Genomic DNA, 20,617 nt, shown 5'->3' with positions numbered 1-20,617 from the left:
TCAATAAATAAATAAATTAAGAAAAAAAACATTTTAAAATTATAACCTTAATACCTTTAATTCTTTGTGTCTGGTGATTAATGCAAATAATCATGTGATCCTCTTTGACCTCTCCCATCCGGTGATCTCTCACTGCCCCTGTCCACCTTTGCCAGGCATCTGATCTGCAGGTCACAGGATACACTTTCACGGCTTTCGGCAAAAGGCTCACCAAGAAGGAGGCGCTGCACCCTGACACCTTCATTCAGCTTGCGCTTCAGCTCGCCTATTACAGGCTCCACGGACGGTAAACCTTCGCTTCTCTGTTTTCGTATCTTGACTTCTAACTCCACAGTGGATTTTCTCACCTTTTCTTTCTGTGGGGGTCCCATCAGTTTATCAGCATCTAGCCCGTGACAGTTGTGCAGGTTTTCCATTCTTTGTCACCAGTGTTTGGTACTTTTGAAGGATCCGTTCTCTAGGAGAGCTTTACCCTGTGAAATTTGTGCACACTAATGACTTGCAGACATTAGCCCCCGTTCTGTAGGATGTCATTTTCTCTCTTCACAGTATCCTTTGACCCCCACAGTTACATATTGATGAGAAATAATCAACCAAATCTAAAGCAGTAAAGATTTTCCCTTCTCCTTCTAAGATTTTATAGCTGCTAGTTCTTACTGTAGATCTGTGGCCCGTTTAAGATCATTTTATCTATCATGTAAGGAAAGAGTCTATGTTTGAATTCTTCATAGAATCAACCTGTTCTGTGTATATCCATGTGGTTTGGGGGTCTTAAAGGGTGAAGCTTGTGATGGAAATTGGCGTACAGAGGCAGTGACCTACAGTCCCATGATGCACTCTGGTGCTGTGATTCAGTGTGAGCCTAGATTCTGAGAAGTGGATCAAATAACAAGGTCTATGCCCCAATCCAGAGCTGAGTGAGCGCCAAGGTCTGGAAGCCCCGGTGTCTGAGGGTCCAGTGCTGAGCCCCAAGAACTGGAAGCCCCAGTGTCTGAGGAGAGGAAGAGAATGCTCCAGCTCATGGGGTGATTTTTTTCCTGTCCTCTGATTTGTTTTTTCCTATTCAGGCTCTCAGTGGATTAGATGATGCCCATACACATGGTGAGGACCAACTTTTTCTGATCCATATAGCTCACTGATACAAATGTTCATGTCATCTGGAAACACCCCCACTTTCTGGGCGTGTGTTCTTCCAAGGAAGTTAATGTCTGAATTAGCTGACCGGGTCCAATTTCATGCCTTCCCCGGTGGACATCAAGTTCCCCCAGTGCTGTAGAGGACACTGAATATGAAGTCAGCAATCTGTAACAAGTGCTGTTTTCCGGCGTGGGCGCTTTCCTTCCTTTCTCATGGGGCCGTGAGGCAGATGGAGGTGGAGAAGTAGATGTTCTCTCTTCCTGTGTTACCTGGGTTTTCACAGAAGCCCTTGTAATGTTGAGCCACTGGCCTGTCCCTGGTCTATTGTGTGTTGTGAATGAGTAAATACTTTTGTCAAATGCTTTTCCATACCGACTAAGATGAGTGGATGAGCCTGTTTTTGTGGTCTTGGCCAGAGTCCTCCTGACTCGTGCCCTGAATGCTAGTAATTCTGCCCAGAGCCCTGTCCAGTGTCTGTGCTTGACCAGTGATGTCCTGTTCATTCACGCCAGTCCTTCTGTTCATGAATCTTAAGAACCAGCATTAATCAACTTGTCTAAGAAACCATTTTTATCTTCTCTCCACATCTTGGCCTTTAAGTCCTAGTTTTCTTGACAAATTTACAAAGCCTTGAGCAGCCTTTTTAAAAACTAAAACCCGGGGGCTGAACTTCCCCTCACTCTCTTCTTAAAAAGAGATATTAACTTTGCACCATTAAAGTCCCAGTGGCATCATCATTCAGACTTCCCACTCTCACTAACTTGATCCTCATTCACTATAACTAACTTTGCTTCAGCAAAATAAGAACACTTTGTATCTAAGAGTGTGTCATTCATCAGTTGGGGAAGCAGCTCAATTCTCATCATTCAACAGCCAAGAACTCTGTTTGCATTCTGTGTAATAAAGTATGAAAACCATACTGATTTAGAGCTCAGGTATTGGTTGTAGCGTAGTTCCCATAGGTGAGTAAGCACAGCACAGTATGGCTGGTGCATGTCTCATGCTCTTGTGGTCAGAGTATTTCCAGCACCGTGTGCATTTCATCTGCCAGTTCTCCTGAGGGAGGGTCTGTCTCTGAGATCACCTCAGCTACTCCCTAAGTGCAGTCTAGAGAAACGTGTTCGGTTTTTAACTGCCTACTCCACTCCATAGGGCAGTTCTCACTGTGGTAATTGGCTTTTTTTCAGAGCAAGGAAGTAAAAAGGAGAACTCTCTTTGTAAAGAAAGCCTTTGACTTTTGCTATTGTCTCTGCATTAAATGGAGTCACTAACTCCAACCCACATTTAGAATGTGCCAAAACATGACTAGCAAGAGGCGTGGGCCACTGGCATTCTTTGAGAATGCCTGTCACGGACTATGAAGCGTACCTCATATAACATAAAAGCAGCCGAGCCTTTGAAAACAGCCTGCTAACAAACTGGTTTTTGCTCTTTGGTTTTGAAAACAGCCTCTGTGGAAAGTCTCAATTCTGGAATGATTTGTAGGCCTAGTCTGATCTGAAAGTTGCTTAGTATGTGACTATATTTGTACTAACATCAGAACATTTCCTTATGGCACACTGATTCTAGCCCTGGTTGCTGCTATGAAACAGCTATGACAAGATACTTCTACCACGGCCGGACAGAGACTGTGCGCTCGTGTACAGCCGAGGCAGTCAGCTGGTGCCAGTCCATGCAGGATCCCTCTACCAGTGTGAGTATTGGAAAGAAGAAATGCACAGCATTGGCCTTGGAGTGACTTCTTTGCTTCTGTCCCCCCTAGATCATTAAAACACATTAAGGCATTTTTCCTAAAGTTTTCAAAGTATTAATTTGCCACTGAAGTGTGCCAGGAACACTAGTCAGCAGATCTGAAAAGAACCCCAGTGTGTGATTTTCTAAGCCAGATGTCTTCAGTACAGAGTTTTTCAGCACTGTTGGTCTCCATTTAGACCAGCATCAGTACAGTGTGAACTCTCCAAAGACCTTTGGAAGAAGGCGTCTCCTCATGTAGCTGAAGGTCTGGTTTTTGCTTGAAAGTCACTAAGACGAGAACTGGTTGCACGTGTTTTATTTTGAATCATTTTAAGTATTTAGACAACAATGTGTTTCTTTCCCTATTAACTTGAAATTTTACCTGTTTTAATTTGAAGAGACATAATTATGTTATTTTCATAGAAGTTACATTTTTAGTTTTAAAATTCCACTTTTTGTTTGTTAATATTACAAATGCCTCAAAGCAGTTTTCAGCGCTGCTCTTTGCAATTTCAGAAAAGAAGAAAATAAAAAGTCAAGGCTCTATGGGGACAGAAAGGCAGTGGAATAAGGAAGGACGGGAGCATCACACCTGCATCTCTTTTCCCTTCGTCCAGATTCTAGCTTGACGACATCAGTTGTCTTTTGCTGCTGCTTATTTGGGTTATACCGTTATGTTATTGATTTGATCTATGGATTTGTATTCAAAATTACTGTTCTCGCTCTTGACACAGCTTCTTGAACGGCAGCAAAAGATGTTACAAGCTTTTGCGAAGCACAATAAGATGATGAAAGATTGTTCAAATGGAAAAGGTACTTAGCATGAGTTGTTCTGTTTGAAAATTCTTTTACTGGAAGCTTTTTGTTTGGCTTACATTTGGGATGTCATTGCAGGGTTTGACCGTCACCTACTAGGTCTCTTGCTCATAGCAAAAGAGGAAGGTCTCCCTATCCCAGAGCTGTTTGAGGATCCACTTTTCTCCAGAAGGTATCTTGGGCAGTGGGCCATTGTGTACATCATATGGTTCTCCCTGGATGTTAGAAGGAATGCAGCACCTACCTCTAATCTTTCCTTTGTGCCACACAGTGGAGGAGGCGGAAATTTCGTTCTCTCAACAAGTCTGATTGGTTACATGCGAATCCAGGGAGTTGTGGTTCCCATGGTACACAATGGATACGGGTTTTTCTACCATATCAGAGACGACAGGTGAGCCCACTCCCCTTTGTTCTTCGGGTAGAGTGGGAGCTCTGATGCTTTTATGATTTTAGTATTTGTCTACACTATGGTTTTACTCGTGTTGCCTGTCATTTGCTAGAGGACTAGCCACTTTACCACCTGGGTATTCAACATGTGTCGATAGTTCTCCACTCTGCTTTTGAGATCCTTTTAAAATCACTCTCTGGGGGCTTTTATGCAGAATGATATTTCAGGATATTATAGTAACCATATCATCTGTGAAACCTGTACATTTTAAAAACATATCTGACCTGTGCAAGATATTACTTTGACAAGTCAAAATTTATAAATATATGTGGCTTTCCATATGTGTGGATCTGCATGTACAGACTGAAATCAGGCTTGGGTACGTCAGGCTGGATGCAGAAAACTCAGAAATAGTATAAAGGACATTAGTATTTCAATTTCTAGTGGTTCAGTTTCATACATTCTCTTCAGAGAATTTTATTATTTGCTTTCCTTTTGCATGGTATGTGCATAGTTACACAAGTATTACTTGTCACTCTTGGCCTCTGAGACCCTGGATTGCATATCACCATAGGATTGTTTATGCACATTAATGTACAGATTAAAATGTAAACAACAAGTTATACATGGATCTTGATATTTTTCACAAAAGAATTTGAGGACCAAAATAATAATTGAGCATGAATAAGCATTTTAACATATTTCCTGATAGATAATAGGTTCTATGTTCTACCCAGTGACGTGAGTTCAGGCTCAGCTAGCTCAGTCAGTAGAGCCTGTAACTCTTAATCTCAGGGTCATGGATTCGAGCCCACGTTGGGTGCCAAATGTAGCATGATTAATAAAAACCCAAAGACAGATATTGGGGTTCAACCCTAAAACAAGAAAAGAAAAGCAGCCACTAGAGAAGTCTTACTTCTACCAAGGCTGGGTGACTGCAGACTAAGCCTCTCCTCCCATCTTATATTCCCTCTATTGCTGGAATTAAAGGTGTGACTCCTTAGAACTGGGATTAAATGTATGAGCCACCAACACCTGGATTTGTTTCAGCATTAATCTTGTGTAACCCAGGGTGGCCTTGAACTCACAGAGATCCATCTGCCTCTGTCTCCCAAATCCTGGGACTAAAGGTGTGTGCCACTACTGCCTGACCTCAGCGGCTTAGTTTTGCCCTTCTTTAGGCATGCTTTATTTATTAAGACATAAATAAAATATCTCATTTTTTTAAGAAAACTACTTTTAATGTTCCTGGAGAGAATATCCATTCACTCATTTAGGAAATGTTTAGTAGACTCTAACAGTATGCCCTTTGTTTTGGGTACAAAGGACAAAAGACAAATAAGATTCTCTTTCTTAAAGACTTCATTTTCTACTTATAGATTAGTTAATTAATGGTGAATACTGTGAAGGAAATGACCTGCCAGCACATCAGATTGCTTCACTGGTAGAGAGGAGTGCTTTGTAGAGCATGGTCAGGTCCCTCCCTGAGCAATAACAGAACTCAGATGTTAAAGATGAGGAGTGATCGGTTGTATGTATCAAGAAGATACTGCTTTCTAGAATGTGGAGACGTCTCCTAAGCCACCATCCTTTTTATCTTACACATCCTACCCTATCAACCATTCTGTACACTGATGCTCTGGTGGGCCTTCTAAGAATATGAATCAAGGATAGCAAGATGGCTCAGAGATTAAAGGTTAAAGGTTCATGCTTCTAAGCCTTATGACTCTGCAACCCACATGGTGGAGAAACTCAGGCCATGTCATCCTTCACAACTTTGTTCCCATTTCGCTCACAGTAAAATCCAAAGTCCTGCATTGAGACATGTATGTGGTCCTGCTCTTGGTTGTCTTTGTGGCTGTATTCTATGACACACATACTGGCTCACCCTACTCCAGTCACACTAGCTTAGTCCTTGAATGTTCCATGAGCCCCATCCTCAAGGCAAGTGCACTTCTACCGTGTTTCCTTTTTCTTGAGATATAGAGGAATAACCCCCCTCCTTAATTCACATAAGTGTTTACTCAGAGACCCCTCCTGAGAGGCCTTCCATCATCATATAAAATGGCTCTACTTTCTCTAATGAAATACTTAGGGATTGTGTCAAAATTGTTTTCATTTTTAAATTTGAAGATTGTATGATTTAAAGTACTTTGACATAGCACTTTTCTTTAAATGTACATTTCCATTGAAAAAAAGATACAAAGTATCAAAACAAAGTTACTTAACATTCCTATTTCATTGCACATAATCATTAGATAATACTTCTGTTATTAAAGATGTGTATCGTGTTTAATAATCTAAATCATTATTTTGCATCATTTTTTACTTTGTTTTTAGTAATTTCAAACAGTTCCCATTGCCATTTACTATGCTTTGAGCTATTTTAAATTTGAATAATTTAGCCTTTTTATGAAGGACTTACTCATGTACTAAGGAATAATTTTCAATCTTCCCATGAGATTTGTTAATACTTTTCTACTTTGTTTTCCCACCATTACAAATTAGCATAGGTATTATATACCCTTTGTCATTTCATCATATAATTTCCAACTATAGGTTTGACAAAAGTAATATAACTTCCAATTTTTTACTTAGTAGAAAGACTTTTTTCATCATTATTGTCATTTATGCTTTGTGAGTTGTCTAAGTACAAAAGGCTGTTTCTATAATTTAGAAATATAATTTTTAAAAAAGTAAAATTTTAAATACAAATAGTTACTCCTAGAAACATTTTTTATTTCTTTTTAAATATAATTTCTTTATTGATTCTTTGGGAATTTTACATCGTGTACCCCAATTTCACTCATCTCCCAGTCCCTCACCCTTACAGTGCTCCCCAAAAAAGAAATTTAAAAGAGAGAAAATTAAAAACAAACAAAACATCTTTGTTCCTCCATCTTTCCTGCCTTTCCAACATCTCTTCACAGGAGCTGCATATGTCACATGGTATACCCTTTTGTCCAATCAGCTTTATTCATTGGTCTGGTTCAAAGCCTCAGGTTTTTGGTATGCCATCCTCACTGGACTGTCACCAAAACAACTCTGCAGCTGCCCTGAGTCGTGGAGATCCTACAGTTACTGTTCCACAGGACCAGTTCCTACATGAGCTCCAGTAGGATAGAGATGGGGTAGATGTTAGGGTGGGCCAACCCAAGGCCCAGGATGTAGACCTGGGTGGTAGCTGAACTGGTCAGTCCAAGCCATGGGGCTGCTCACCTTAGGCAAGGGCGGAGCCAGCTCTGCTATGCTTGTGCCATCAGGGTCAGTTCTGTCATGTGCTGGGGGTGGCCCATCTAGTCTGTGTTGGTTGGGGCCAGCCTTCTTGCTGCAATGTCCAGCGAGGAGCAGGGCCAGTCCTCCCAGGGCTAGCGAAGGGCAGGGTTGGCACAGTATGGCACCCATTCCATCACTCCTGGTTCTGTGGGTGGGCCTTAGACATAACACAGACCCTAGCTGCAGCAGGACCATATGCCCAGTCATGGTTCTCAGCAGCAGCAGCAGGGCCTAGATATCACCATTGCCCCATTGGCGGCACAGGCCACTCAGATCAATGTGACCCCAGTGACAACATGACTCTCAGACACCAGCACGGGCCCAGGTGGCAGCTCAGATCTCTGGCGTCTGCAAGGCCTTCAGTGGTAACAAGCCATGACTGCAGTAAGGCTGTGCACCCAGACACGGCCTCCTCTACAGCTCTGGCCCAGATGTCACCATGGCAGTGGGTAGCAGCACAAGCCACTCAGGTCTGTGTGGCCCCAGCTGCAGTTTGGCCCTCAGACACCAGTGTGGTCTCAGATGGTTGACCAGAAGGAGCCTTGGATGTCAACTCAGACCCTGGCTGCTGTAGGGCCATTGGCCCAGACAACACCATGGCCCCAGGTGGCAGCAGGCCACCCAGATTGGCATGGTCCCAGCTGCAGCGTGGTTCTCAGATTTCAACAAGATCACAGGCTGTCGCCTAGACCCTGGGCTTCCATGTGGTCTTTGTTGGCAACATGGGCCATGTACCCCAGCTGTGGTAGGACCATGGACATTTGGCAGCACCCAGGGTTCATATGTTACCATGGCCTTAGGTGGCAACCAGACCAGCCACATCAACCTACTCTCTCACCATCTCTACTCTTCATTCTGCTTCTCTCTCTCTCTCCCATTTCTCCACCACACATTTGCTCATCATAATGGCTCCCACCTTGTGGCAAGGAGTGGACCCAGGCCGTGAGACTGGTCTGTGGGTGGTTATTCAGCCTGACGTGAATGGCGTCAGGTGGGTTGTAGATGTCTTCCCATCAGCCAGGCCTTGAGGACCCAGACCAGCCTGTGGATGGCTGACACCCTACTGAGCAGAATGGCATCAGGCAGACCCCTGGATCTTAGGAACATTTTGATATTACTAAATATCTGAGAATTTTATTCACAGTATGACTGTAAAATGACTCATACTACCCTTGAATCATTATACTCAAGGTACAATTTCAGGATTCTCTTGTGTGTTTTAGTATTTGCTAAAAGTACACAAAGCCAGTTTCTGTCTGAGGGTGTAACTGAACAGTAGCGTAACTTCCTAGCATACAAGAGGCCTCAGGCTCTCTAACATTGCCCAAAACAGTTCCATCACTAGAGCAGAGGGGCAGAGCAGGCTTTCCTTTCGTTTTGCTTGAGCTAACGCCCATGTTGAAGATGTGCTTTGCCATCATTTCCAGTGATGTGAAGAAGGCATGGCTGGCCAGAGTCTTTACCCTGCTCTTTGGCTTTGAGCTTTGTCCACAAACTTCCTAAATGCTTTGCAAGGTTAGTCTACAAAGGGTAGGAGGCACATGTTCTGTTGGGAGTCTTACAGAAGCCAGTTTCTCTCCTGTTTACTCCAACTCCCAAGAGCCCCTTTTTTCTCACTTCCAGATCCAGAATTGTACCATTGGGATCTAGTAGGAGATGGTAGAAGGCAAGACTTGTCTTAAGAGACCCCTCTTGCTTTTGTAGAAATAGAGAAAAGATATTTTTTTTCTCTCATTTTAAAAATACTTGTCAAGTGCTATACAGGTCAGATTTTAATACAAAGAATCACATGAGCTCACACTACAGCCCATTCTGGTTGCAACTTCTATGTTCTTTTAAAGTTCTTTTGGGGTTTTGTTTGCTTCTTTGGTTGATTGGTTGGTTGGTGGGTGGGTAGGTGGATGGATAGTTGGTGGTTGGGCGGGTGGGTGGGTGGTTGGTTGGTTGGTTGTTGTTGTTTAGTTGATTGGTTGGTTGTATTTAAACATAATCTCCTGCTCCAGAGGTTGCTTGTGGTCCATAGCATTGTGTAAGTGTGTGTAACTGTGCCTCTGTCTTCAGCTGTACCAGGTTACATATACCTAACATCATCATGAATTCCTATTTTATGTGTGAGCAGCCAGATGAAACATCTAACAACTTAGACGCTATGGCATAACCATTCATGTATTGTATTTCACAGGTTTGTGGTGGCGTGTTCGGCCTGGAGGTCATGTCCGGAGACTGATTCGGAAAAGCTAGTTCAGATGACTTTTCATGCTTTCCATGACATGATACAGCTGATGAATACCTCTCATCTTTAGAAACTCAGAGACACACACAGATCAACTCGGTACAGAGAGTAGCTGGAATGGGAGGAATGTTGACTTGAAGGAGATTTGTTAACTGTGGTGATAGTAGGTTGTACTCTCTAGATTTATTCTACCTTAGAATGTAGAAACATCTTCAAGCTTCCTGTGTTGCAGCAGCAATGCACAGTCAGACATAGTGACTATAGGACTATGCAATGTTTAACAGGAGCCTCAACAATGCAGACCCTACTCTGATTTTAAAATATCTTTGTTGACACATGTATAGATGGCAGTTGTCCCCTGTGAACATAATTGTAGACTACTTTCCAAGCACTTTAATATTTTCTAATTGCCAGAGGTTATATGAAGCACATGGTTAGTTGCTAATGTCCACGAAGTCAGTGCCTTCTATACCCAGCACAGGGATACAAGCCAATTAGGGTTCATGAGAAAACCACTACATTTCAATAGTGATCTAAAATAGCTCCTTTGAATAGACAAAAGTTTCAAGTATAATAGAAATATTTACATTAACACAAGAAAAAATCCTAGCAAAACCTATATGATATATTGTAATTCATTTTATGAATACAGAATGAAGGCACTTCCATTTAAACCCAGTTGTTAGAGCTAGTGACTTTGAAAGGGTTAAATGTTGAATATTCTCAGGACTTTACAGTTGTTTCCCATTGCTGTTCAGTTGTGTGGTTTATAATTCTCAAAGAATAAAGTATCCAGAATCCTATAGCTTTTCAGCTTATGTTTGAGAAGAGTGATTCCTGTTCTCCTTCTTGGCATTTTCTGATATCAGTTAAATATTGTATAATAAACCATTTAAAAATTTAGTGTCTGGGCTGGAAATATGGCTCAGAGATTAAGAGCACTGACTCTTCTTCCAGAGGACCCAAATAATATGATATTATGCATAAGTGTCACTTAAAATTCCATCAGGAAACAGCTACACTTTGTGTTTGATAAACACTTTTAGCAAAATGGCTGGATACAATATTAATTCACAAAAATTAATAGCCCTCCTATATACAAATGACAAATGGACTGAGAAAGAAATCGGAAAGACAGCACCTTTCGTAATAGCCTCAAATAATATAAAATATCTTTGAGTGATTCTAACCAAGAAGATGAAAGATATGTGTGATAAAATTTTCAAGACATTGAAGAAGATATTAGAAGACAGAATGCTCATGAATCGGTATGAAGAATATAGTAAAAAATGGATGTCATATTAATTACAATCTCTATTAAAATCCCAACACAAGTTTTACAGATTTTGAAAGGACAAATTTCAGGTTCGTGTGGAAACACACACACACACACACACACACACAACAGAATACCTAAAACAATCCTGAATAATAAATGCTGGAGGTATCACCATCTCCAATTTCAAGTTGTACTACAGAGATTTTGTACCAAACCATGTAATACAAAAACATGGTATTGGCACAAAGAAACAAAATCAGACACATTGGGCTGGAGAGATGGCTCAGAGGTTAAGAGCATTGCCTGCTCTTCCAAAGGTCCTGAGTTCAATTCCCAGCAACCACATGGTGGCTTACAAAATCAGACACATTGAATAATGGAATTGAATTGAAGATACAAGCATAAATACACACACCTATGGACACCTGATTTTTTTTTTTAAGAAACCAGAAAACACTGAGGAAGGTAAAATAATGGCAGCCTCTTCAACAAATGGTGCTGGTCAAACTAGATGCAAATAGATTCATAGTTATCACCTGCACAAAACTAAACTCAAATGGATCAATGACCTCAACATAAAACCAGATACACTGAACCTGATAGAAAAGAGAGTGAGGAACAGCCTTGAACACATTGACATAGAAAGGCAATTTCTGAATAGGAGACTGTTACACAGGTACTGAGATCAACAATCAATAAATAGGACCTCATGAAACTGAAAACTTCAAAAACACCATCAAGAGCACAAAATGGCAGCCTACAGAATTTGAAAAGATCTTCACCCACCCCAAATTGGACAGAATGCTCATATCCAAAATATATGAAGAATTTAAGGAACTAGACATCAAAAAAAAAAAAAACCAAATAATCAAATCTTAATGGAGAATTCTCAACAAAGAAATCTCAAATGGCCAAGAAGCATTGAAAGAAATGTTCAACAACCTTAAACATCTGGGAAATGCAAATCAAAGTGACAGTGAGATTCCACTTTACACCTCCCAGAAAACACAAGTGATAGCTCGTGTTGCTGAGGGTGTGGAGCAAAGGGAACACTCCTCCATTGCTGGTGAGAGTGCAAACATGTGCAGCCACTTTGGAAATTAAACATGGTAGTTTCTCAGAAAATTGGGAATCGAACTACTTCAAGACCTAGATACACCACTCCTAGGCATATACCCGAAGTATGCTCTACTGTACTACCAGGCCACTTGCTCAACTATGTCCATAATAGCTATATTCATAATATTCCACAAATTGGAAATAACCTAGGTGTCCTTCAACCGGAGAATGTTTATACAATGGAGCATTACTCAACTGTTAATAACATGATGAAATTTGCTGGCAAGTGTGTAGAACTAGAAAAGATCATCCTGAGTGTGAAACCCAGAGTCAAAAAGACAAGCATCGTATGTAATCACTTGTAAGTGAATATTAGCCATAAAGGAGGATAACTGTTCTACAATCCACAGGCCCAGGGAAGCTAAGTAACAATGAGAACTCAAGAGGGCACACATGACCCTCACCATGAAGAGAAAAGAGTAGACATTGCTCGTGAATGAGGGGGTGTCTGGATGGGGAGGGTGGAGATGGAAACAGGAAGGATCAGGTATAAGGAGGATCTGGGGAGAGAGTACTGGGACAGACAACTGAAATGGGGCCATTTCTGGGTCAAGATAGAAACCTAATGCAACGGAAACTAGAGCCATAGATTCTCAGGAATCTATGAAGCTGACCCTAGCTAAGACTTCTAGTAATGGGAGATATGGAACCTGAGCCAGCCATCTCCTATAACCAGGCAAGACTTCTAGTGGAGGGATTAGAACACCAACCCAACCACAAACCCCTTAACCAAATAATCAAATCTTAATGGAGAATTCTCAACAAAGAAATCTCAAATGGCCAAGAAGCATTGAAAGAAATGTTCAACAACCTTAAACATCTGGGAAATGCAAATCAAAGTGACAGTGAGATTCCACTTTACACCTCCCAGAAAACACAAGTTGCTGAGGGTGTGGAGCAAAGGGAACACTCCTCCATTGCTGGTGAGAGTGCAAACATGTGCAGCCACTTTGGAAATTAAACATGGTAGTTTCTGTCCTGCCTACAAGGTGTGCTGGGGTAAAGATGGCACAGAAATTTTAACAGTGGCCAACTAATGACTGGATCCCGCTTGAGACCTATACAAAAAGGGAGCTCTTCACTGACACTGCCTGGAAGTTCAGGACCCAGAGACTTGATAGCCCAGAGACCTGGTATAGAACCAAACATGACTGGAAAAAAAACAGAAAAGAAAATGAGGCAGCATACAAAATATATCCCCAAATGACCATGTTTCATTCAGGAGTATTCGTAACAGCTAAGGTGTACAGTCAATCTACAATGATTTCTGTCAATAGAAAAATGCATAAAGAAATTGCTATATTTAATATATTATTTAGTCATAAGGATGAAAGAAATCTAAGCTACACATTAAGAATGTATGTCTACCCTAAGTCTGATCTCTAGTAGCACAAGAAAAAAAAAAGCCATGTAGGGTTAAGTCCAGCCTTAGGGGGTATGTCCGCCTCTGGCGAATGTTTACCTATAAATCTGCCGGGCGTGCGCGCAGCCGACCCTCCTGCTTCCTGTTCTCCGCGGGAACCATGGTACTGTAAGTCTAATTTCCCCATTAAAGCTGTGTATATATTTTACAATCTGTTTGCATTCATTTACGCCGTTACAAAGCCAGCAAATGAGGTCATAGTTTTCAGCAAAATGGATGAAATGGGTGTTTTTTAAGTGAAATAAGCAGGACAGAAAGAAGAGTGCTACACATCCTCACTCCTGTGATGCTAAACCTGACTCTTGCATGTAGAGTAGTGATTACTACTCACTGGGATGGGTTTGTGAAGGAATGGGAACCGGTGGTTGGATCTTCTCATGCGTATTCCATGTAGAGCAATACCACACGGAACCTCGTTAATATGTAGGATGGAACGTGTTGATAAAAATGAGTGTTCAATATGGCCACAACAAGCAACACCTCCTATTCCGCAGTGGAATAATTCAGAGGGTAAATTTAACTTTCCTTTGTTCTCAGAAACCTGTTCCCGAGTCACCTCGTCACACACCTACCTATTCGGAACCATGGGAACTTTCTCCTAGTTTGGGGTTTCTATTAATCCTTCTTACTCACGTGCCTGAGCTTTGCTGCAGGTCTCCCTGGGTGGTGCTGATGGCTCGGGGAGAAAGAGCCACACTGTAGTTGGTAGACGTCACTCTTGTCAAGGCAGGTGTCCCTTCGAGATCGCCAGCCTCGGGTGCTTTAAACTCGTGTGGAATAAAGTAGATCTTTACTTTGTAGCTTCAATGAGAAACTTCTTTTACACGTCATAAGTGTAAAACATTTTGGATTTATTTTAAAAATACACTGTAACAAGAGTTCATAAGTTCTGGGCACCAGCCTGAATATTGACCATTGAGAAATAGATGCCTTTCTGTGCCAGCAGCTGCTGGTGGGTGCCCTGTTCCTTGACCTTGCCGTTCTGAATCACCACGATCAAGTCGGCATTCTGGATGGTGGACAGGCGGTGAGCGATTACAATGCAGGTGCGGCCTTCCCTGGCTTTGTCCAGGGCTTCCTGGACCACCTGTGGAAAGCCCAAGAGGAGCTGTGTACTGAGAACCGCAGCAGCAGGCATGACTGTCCTATGACATTTACAGCTCCCCCATCCTAATAACATCAACTCCCATAATCCCCTTCTCTTCGAACATGGCTTTATGTATGCATTTTACATAGCTGTCAGTGTAATCTACATTGTTATGTTTTACTTTGCAATCATAACAGAAACAGGCTTCTATGATGCAAATGACCCTGGCAAGTATTTAGACTTTCTAACTCATTGCCATATCAACTTATCTAGCTCCTTTTTTATTTTAGTCCTTTTGAGTTTTTCATTACAGCTAATGTACCAAAACTGTTATGTCTCCTTTTGAATGCCTGCTTTATGTTTAGGAAATATATGTACTTTGTTAGAAAAAAATGGAATCATATATTCTATTACTTTAAAACAATTGTATCTCTATCTAGTGCTTGCTTTCTCTGTGTCTGCTTTTCTCATTCTCCTTTTCATAGGTTAGTGGGACAGACAGGCAGAGGCAGACCTTTTCACTCTCAGTGTCCAGAGCCGACGTGGCTTCATCCAGCAGCAGGACCCGAGGCTGTCTGATGAGGGCTCGAGCAATAGCGATCCTCTGCTTCTGGCCTCCTGAGAGCTGAGTCCCCTTGTCTCCTACTCTCGTTTCGTATTTCTGCAAGTTAGTCATCAGTAAACGCAATGCAGTTTTAAGTCAGCTCTTTTTACAAAGGAAAACTGAAAATCAGTAGGCATTTCTGTAGTAAGATATTTGTGTTTTTAACAATACATCTTCAGCTCCAGGGAATGTTTGCCTTCAAAACTTAACTAGAACACAGTGTCTTTAGTTTCCAATAGTATTCTTTCGCAGGAATTTGAGATATTTTAAATTTTTGCCATTCACATTAGTATCATTTTATATGACTTCAGAGGAATCATAGCTTAGACTTATAAAGGATTTTTTTCTTTTTTACAATTTGAAGTACCTATAAGACCCATGTATAAACTAGTTCATTCTCTTTTAATAGTTTAATAATATTTATTTAAAGGTTTATTAAGACTTATATTACACAATATAAAAGAGAATGGGGGATCAGATGGAAGAAAGACTTTTAAAAAAAGAGGAGTGAAATAGAGGAGAGAAATATTTGCTTAGTGCAGGGGCTGGCTTTAGGAAAGCTCTCGGCTGGGGAGAGCACAGGGGACAGGTACATATTGGGTTGGCATCTTTGCAAAGCTCAGGGTGATGCACAGCATGCAAATTCGTCCCCCGAGGTCCAACATCAGATTAAAAGGTGAAGGTTTAGATTTTTCCTACTCCCAGTCACCACTGCTTGTCTGAGGTCAGAGTCTAGGCACAAAGGTTGTAAGGAGGTCATCCCAAGGAGTTTTCAAGTCCTTTGTGTGATTCACTTGTAATTCCCAGAAGAATGCAATGGAACAAATAAAGTTCTCCTGCAGTTGGCCCTTGAGTTCTGGATTAATTCATAAAGCTAATTGCATCAGTAGCATCACCCTACTGGGCATTATCTTGCCATGCATATATATGCTGCAAGCAATGTGTAACAGAATGGACCACATGCAGAAGGCGAGAGTTACAGCAGCTAGAGTCTCTAAAGACGGAAGCATCTTCCAGACAGGGATGTGCAGGGATGTCACAGATTTGACATCAGAAGGGAGACGCATGAAAGGAACATAAATCCGACCTCACTACAATTAGAAATTCTGTTCTGTAGAGGAGGAACCCAGTCTCACTACGGCTTGGTATCCCATGAATTGCTGATATTCATGGGATGCCCACCGGTATCTGAAGAGAAACAGTGGAAGAGGAGTGGACGGGGCTGGGGCGTGTATGTAGGGGGAAGACTTAGATAGATAAGCAAAAAGATCTGTTCTGTAAGGCATCTGTTTTAAATAATAGAAAACCAAATCACAGGCTGAGGAAAGTGTCTAGAAAGCACATATATAAAATTAATTAGAATAAATTAAATACTCAAAGCTCAACCATAAGAATAATTAGAAATTTTGAAGAGATGTTTTGCCGAAGTGGTTATATAGCTGCAGGTATGTATTAATGATAAGAAGCCTCACTTTTCCTTTGATAAACACAAATCTACTGGGACATATCTTACATTCTATCAAATGGCTGCAAATAAAAATCTCGGGTCCCCTCACCAGCTGGAGCACCCAGAAGAGTGGGCGTAGCACCACGCCTGGGCAGCACACTAGAGCTGACGCTGTTGGTGGGGACACAGGGGTAAACCAGGCCTGTGGTTCACTCCTGCTCTCTCCCTTGTACGCCACAGGATGGCAAAGGTAAGGGAACTATGCTCTCCCCCTCCCTTGCAACCTGTGACAGCCGGGGAGCCAGTTTGGGGGGCCTGAGAAAGGAAGGGTAGCCCTGCCCCCATCACTTGGTCCAGCAGTCCAGGGAGCAGCCCTGCCTCTAACCTGGCCAAAACCGTAGAGCTGGCCTGATAGTGTAGGTGCAGGTGAGCAAGAGAACCGGCCGTGCTCCTTGCCGTCTGCTGCACTGGCGAGCTAACCAGGGCGGTGCCGTGATGTGGGAGTGTCATATATCAATCTGTTGATTTCATTGGTTAAGGAATAAAGAAACTGCCTAGGCCCCTTGATAGGCCAACCCTTAGGTAGGTGGAGTAAACAGAACAGAAGGCTGGGAGAAAGAAGCTGAATCACAGAGTCACCATGATTCTCCCACTCCAGGCAGACACAGGTTAAGATCATTCCTGGTAAGCCAGCTCGTGAGCTACATGGATATTAGAAATGGGCTAGTCCAGGTGTGAGAGTTAGCCGAGAAAAGGCTAGATGTAATGGGCCAAGCGGTGTTTAAAAGAATACAGTTTCCGTGTAATTATTTCAGGGCATAAGCTAAGCTAGCCATGTGGGCGGCAGGGTGCTGGGGACTCTTATTTCAACAGTGCCGAAGAGCTTCTCTGCTGGTGACCATGAAGGGAAGCTGACAGACTGAGCAACCCAACTCCCTGGGCCCAGAACCAGGACTGTGAGGTAGCCCACCCCAACATCCACCTCATCTGTGAGCCTCTGGGGCATGTGAAGGGACCTGCAGATCCAAAGCTACAGGATCTCCGTGACACAGGGCAACCCCAGGATACCCAAGAGGAGTCCCAGTGAGGGCCCAGTACTGAGGGTGTAGCAGAAGCCAGAGGCCTCAAACCAGACCGATGACTCATTGCAATAAATACAAGTAAAGATGCCAAAGGACTAGGGGTGTACTGTGTGACTCACTCGGCCACACTGCAGCTTCCACACTGAGATTTTAATTTTTTCGAGTATTTGTTTTTGTTTTTACTCCTAAGTTTTGTTGGAGTTTTTTGGGGAAGGGAGGATGCAAGGGCAGAGGTTGGAAGGGAGGGGGATGGGGAGATGAGTGAGACTGGGATGCAGGACGCGAAGTCCACAAACAATATACACAAAGTTTAAAAAGTCTCATATCCCCAGTAAGTGCTGGCAAGTCTTTAGAACCTGTATCCCTCATCCCTTGCTGGGAGGGCTGGAATGGCAGTTACAGAAAACTGCTTGGTGTCTTGCTTTACAAACCAAGCATGCAATTATGAGATGTGTCAACAATTGCACTGCTGTAATCCAGAAATACTAGACCCTAGGTTCACATAAACCATCAAGACTCAGGAATTTATAGCCTCACATTTAGATGAAGCGTGGTAAGTTTCTTCGGGAGAAAGGTAAACCTGTGGTCCAGCCAGGCATGAAAGGCCACTCAGCAAATCACAGGGCGCAGATGGATGCTTCAGATAGGTGCTGAGTGAGAGCTGCCCCACGAGTTTACACACTGTGTGATTATAAGATCCTAACCGTGGAAAGCGGTGCGAACTGAGGACAGATTAGTATTTGCAGAACTGTGGGGACTGAAGTAGGGGAGTGCACTATGAATGGAAAGATGGCCGTGCGAGGGACCTTCATGTGTCAGAAATGCTGTTGTCTGCAGTGTCAGTACAAGAGTGTGCACCTGCACTGTAGCGTTACAAAATCCGTACTGCCACTGCTCGTGTGCACACGCACACATCCACACGCATGCACACATCCACACACACGCACATGCGCACACAGGCACATGCATACATACACATACACACAAGCACACACATACACACATGCACTCACGCGCGCACACACACGCACGCACACACATGCCTTTAATCCTAGCACTAAAGGTGACTATAAGACGGGAGGAGATAATGGCTCAGGGCTCAGTCTGGAGGTGCCCACCTTGGGAGAGGTTAGGCTTTTCCAGAGGTTTGGTTGTTTTGTTTTTCTGATCTTCTGCTTAAACCCCAATATCTGCCTCTGGGGTTTTATTTATCATGCTATGCAGGTATCTCTGTATCTCATGCCACTGTATGTGCATCTATAGGATCTCAAAATCAAAAGCTTAAATTTGGGGCTGGGGAAGTAGCACATGAACGACACCAAACCCTAGTTGACTTGTGGTCCAGATGTGAGAACTGGTGTAGAGCTCTCCGAACTGAATCTTACCTTGTTGGTTTCTTACTACATGAGGGTGGTGGAACACCCACGTCAGTGCTGTCCCCAAAGCCACCATGTTGACACATCAGCCCATTCCTGACACGACTACTGGAAGAACCTTGGGGATTGCTTCCGGGATAAAAAGGAGCCTGCCTTGATTTTAGCTAAGAAGTTCTGAGTTAACTCACTTGGGGCAGCGTCTCGATGAAGGGGTGGATGTTGGCCTCCTTGGCCGCCCTCACGATCTCATCCTGGGACACGACCCGGCTGTTGTCTCCATAGGCGATGTTCTCGGCGATGCTGCAGTCAAATAGGATGGGCTCCTGGGACACAATGCCCAGTTGGGCTCGGAGCCACTGGACATTGAGTTTCTTTGCTTCTTGACCATCTAGAAGCTAAAAAACAGAAATCCACAAACCATTAGAGTCTTCAAAGAAAAGAGAAGCAATCCTAAACAAGAAGTGACTGGATCGGGTAGGCTCTTGCACTGTGCACAAGCCAAGTCTCATGTCTGATGTCAACATCCCGAAGGACATCATGGCTAGCAGAGTGACTCTTACGGCAAGCCTCTTTTGCTGTGCTCTAGAAGGGAAAATGAAACACGTGTAACCTTGTCTTTCGTCTCTCTGTGCCCTCATCAGGCATCTATCTCTGTGCCAGGTGCCTTTAGGAAGTCTGTGTCAAAATCTGACACTAGCTCTCCTGCCCCTATTGACCTTACTCCTTCAGTATGACTCCCTTGTGGCCCTAGAAAAAGAGGAGTGGATTAGTAATACAGCCCTAGATTCTGGAAGTTGGTCCCTTTTATTCTGTGAAAGCAGCAGTCTTAAACATCCCTCCTATTTGTGTGTATGTGTGTGCATGGAAATGATCGTGTGGTGTACACACATGCATTTGTTTGCACATGCACGACCTAGAAGTTGATGTTGGGTATCTTCTTCAACAATTTTTCACCTTAGTTTTTGAGCCAGGGTCCCTCACTGAACCTGGAGCTCCTGAATGTGGCTAGACTAGCTGGCCAGTTAGCTTCAGAGCTCTGCCCCTCCCTGCCTCCCTAGTGGGGGATTTCAGACAAACACCTCTATGCCAGACTTTTTTAATTTATTATTTTATTAAGTTTCTTGCATATATTTGGATCATATTCTTTCCCTTCCCCAACTCCTCCCAGCCAGTCCATCTCCCTAACTACCCAACCTTACTTGCACGCAAGTGTGTCATCTCTCTCTAAAAACAAACAGAAAACGAGGATCAAAACTCCCAGTGAGACAAAACAAAACAAAAAGTGCATACACACACACACACACACACACACACACACACACACACACAAAAACCAAAGAACATGAAATCTGTTTTGTGTTGGCCAAGTACTTCTGGGTGTGAGGTAAGTTCTGGAGGTTGAGTCTAAGTCCTCATGCTTGAACAGCAAGACTACCTAGTGAGTCATAGTTCACTGCTAACGTCTACACTATATCAGTTAGAGACAGACTTTACCTAGTGAGCCATGGTCCACTGCTAATGTCTACACTATATCAGTTAGAGACAACTTTACCTAGTGAGTCATCGTCCACTGCTAACGTCTACACTATATCAGTTAGAGACAACTTTACCTAGTG

At 42.8% G+C, this 20,617-nt stretch overlaps 2 protein-coding genes across 7 annotated transcripts in view; one reads left to right on the top strand and one right to left on the bottom strand.

The window, feature by feature from the left end:
• The window catches only part of Crot (carnitine O-octanoyltransferase), a 38,937-nt gene extending 28,450 nt beyond the window's left edge, over positions 1 to 10,487 (top strand). For all 6 annotated transcript variants that reach the window (XM_005358316.3, XM_013350452.2, XM_013350451.2 and 3 more), the window contains 6 exons: positions 156 to 286; positions 2,707 to 2,830; positions 3,606 to 3,684; positions 3,766 to 3,859; positions 3,959 to 4,078; positions 9,534 to 10,487. In XM_005358316.3, coding sequence (XP_005358373.1) covers positions 156 to 286; positions 2,707 to 2,830; positions 3,606 to 3,684; positions 3,766 to 3,859; positions 3,959 to 4,078; positions 9,534 to 9,654 — 669 coding nt within the window. In that variant the 3' untranslated portion in view covers positions 9,655 to 10,487. The remainder of the gene's footprint in view (positions 1 to 155; positions 287 to 2,706; positions 2,831 to 3,605; positions 3,685 to 3,765; positions 3,860 to 3,958; positions 4,079 to 9,533) is intronic.
• Positions 10,488 to 14,161: 3,674 nt separating this feature from the next.
• Abcb4 (ATP binding cassette subfamily B member 4) overlaps positions 14,162 to 20,617 on the bottom strand; it is a 56,272-nt gene continuing 49,816 nt past the window's right edge. The window contains exons 26-28 of the mRNA XM_005358315.3: positions 19,190 to 19,396; positions 15,007 to 15,153; positions 14,162 to 14,492 (exon numbers count right to left, since the gene is read on the bottom strand). Coding sequence (XP_005358372.1) covers positions 14,286 to 14,492; positions 15,007 to 15,153; positions 19,190 to 19,396 — 561 coding nt within the window. The 3' untranslated portion in view covers positions 14,162 to 14,285. The remainder of the gene's footprint in view (positions 14,493 to 15,006; positions 15,154 to 19,189; positions 19,397 to 20,617) is intronic.

Source organism: Microtus ochrogaster, chromosome 26, assembly GCF_000317375.1.
Source record: "Microtus ochrogaster isolate Prairie Vole_2 chromosome 26, MicOch1.0, whole genome shotgun sequence".
Taxonomy (NCBI): domain Eukaryota; kingdom Metazoa; phylum Chordata; class Mammalia; order Rodentia; family Cricetidae; genus Microtus; species Microtus ochrogaster.
The sequence above is the reverse complement of the archived record's forward strand: the minus strand, read 5'-3'. Positions and strand labels throughout refer to the sequence as shown.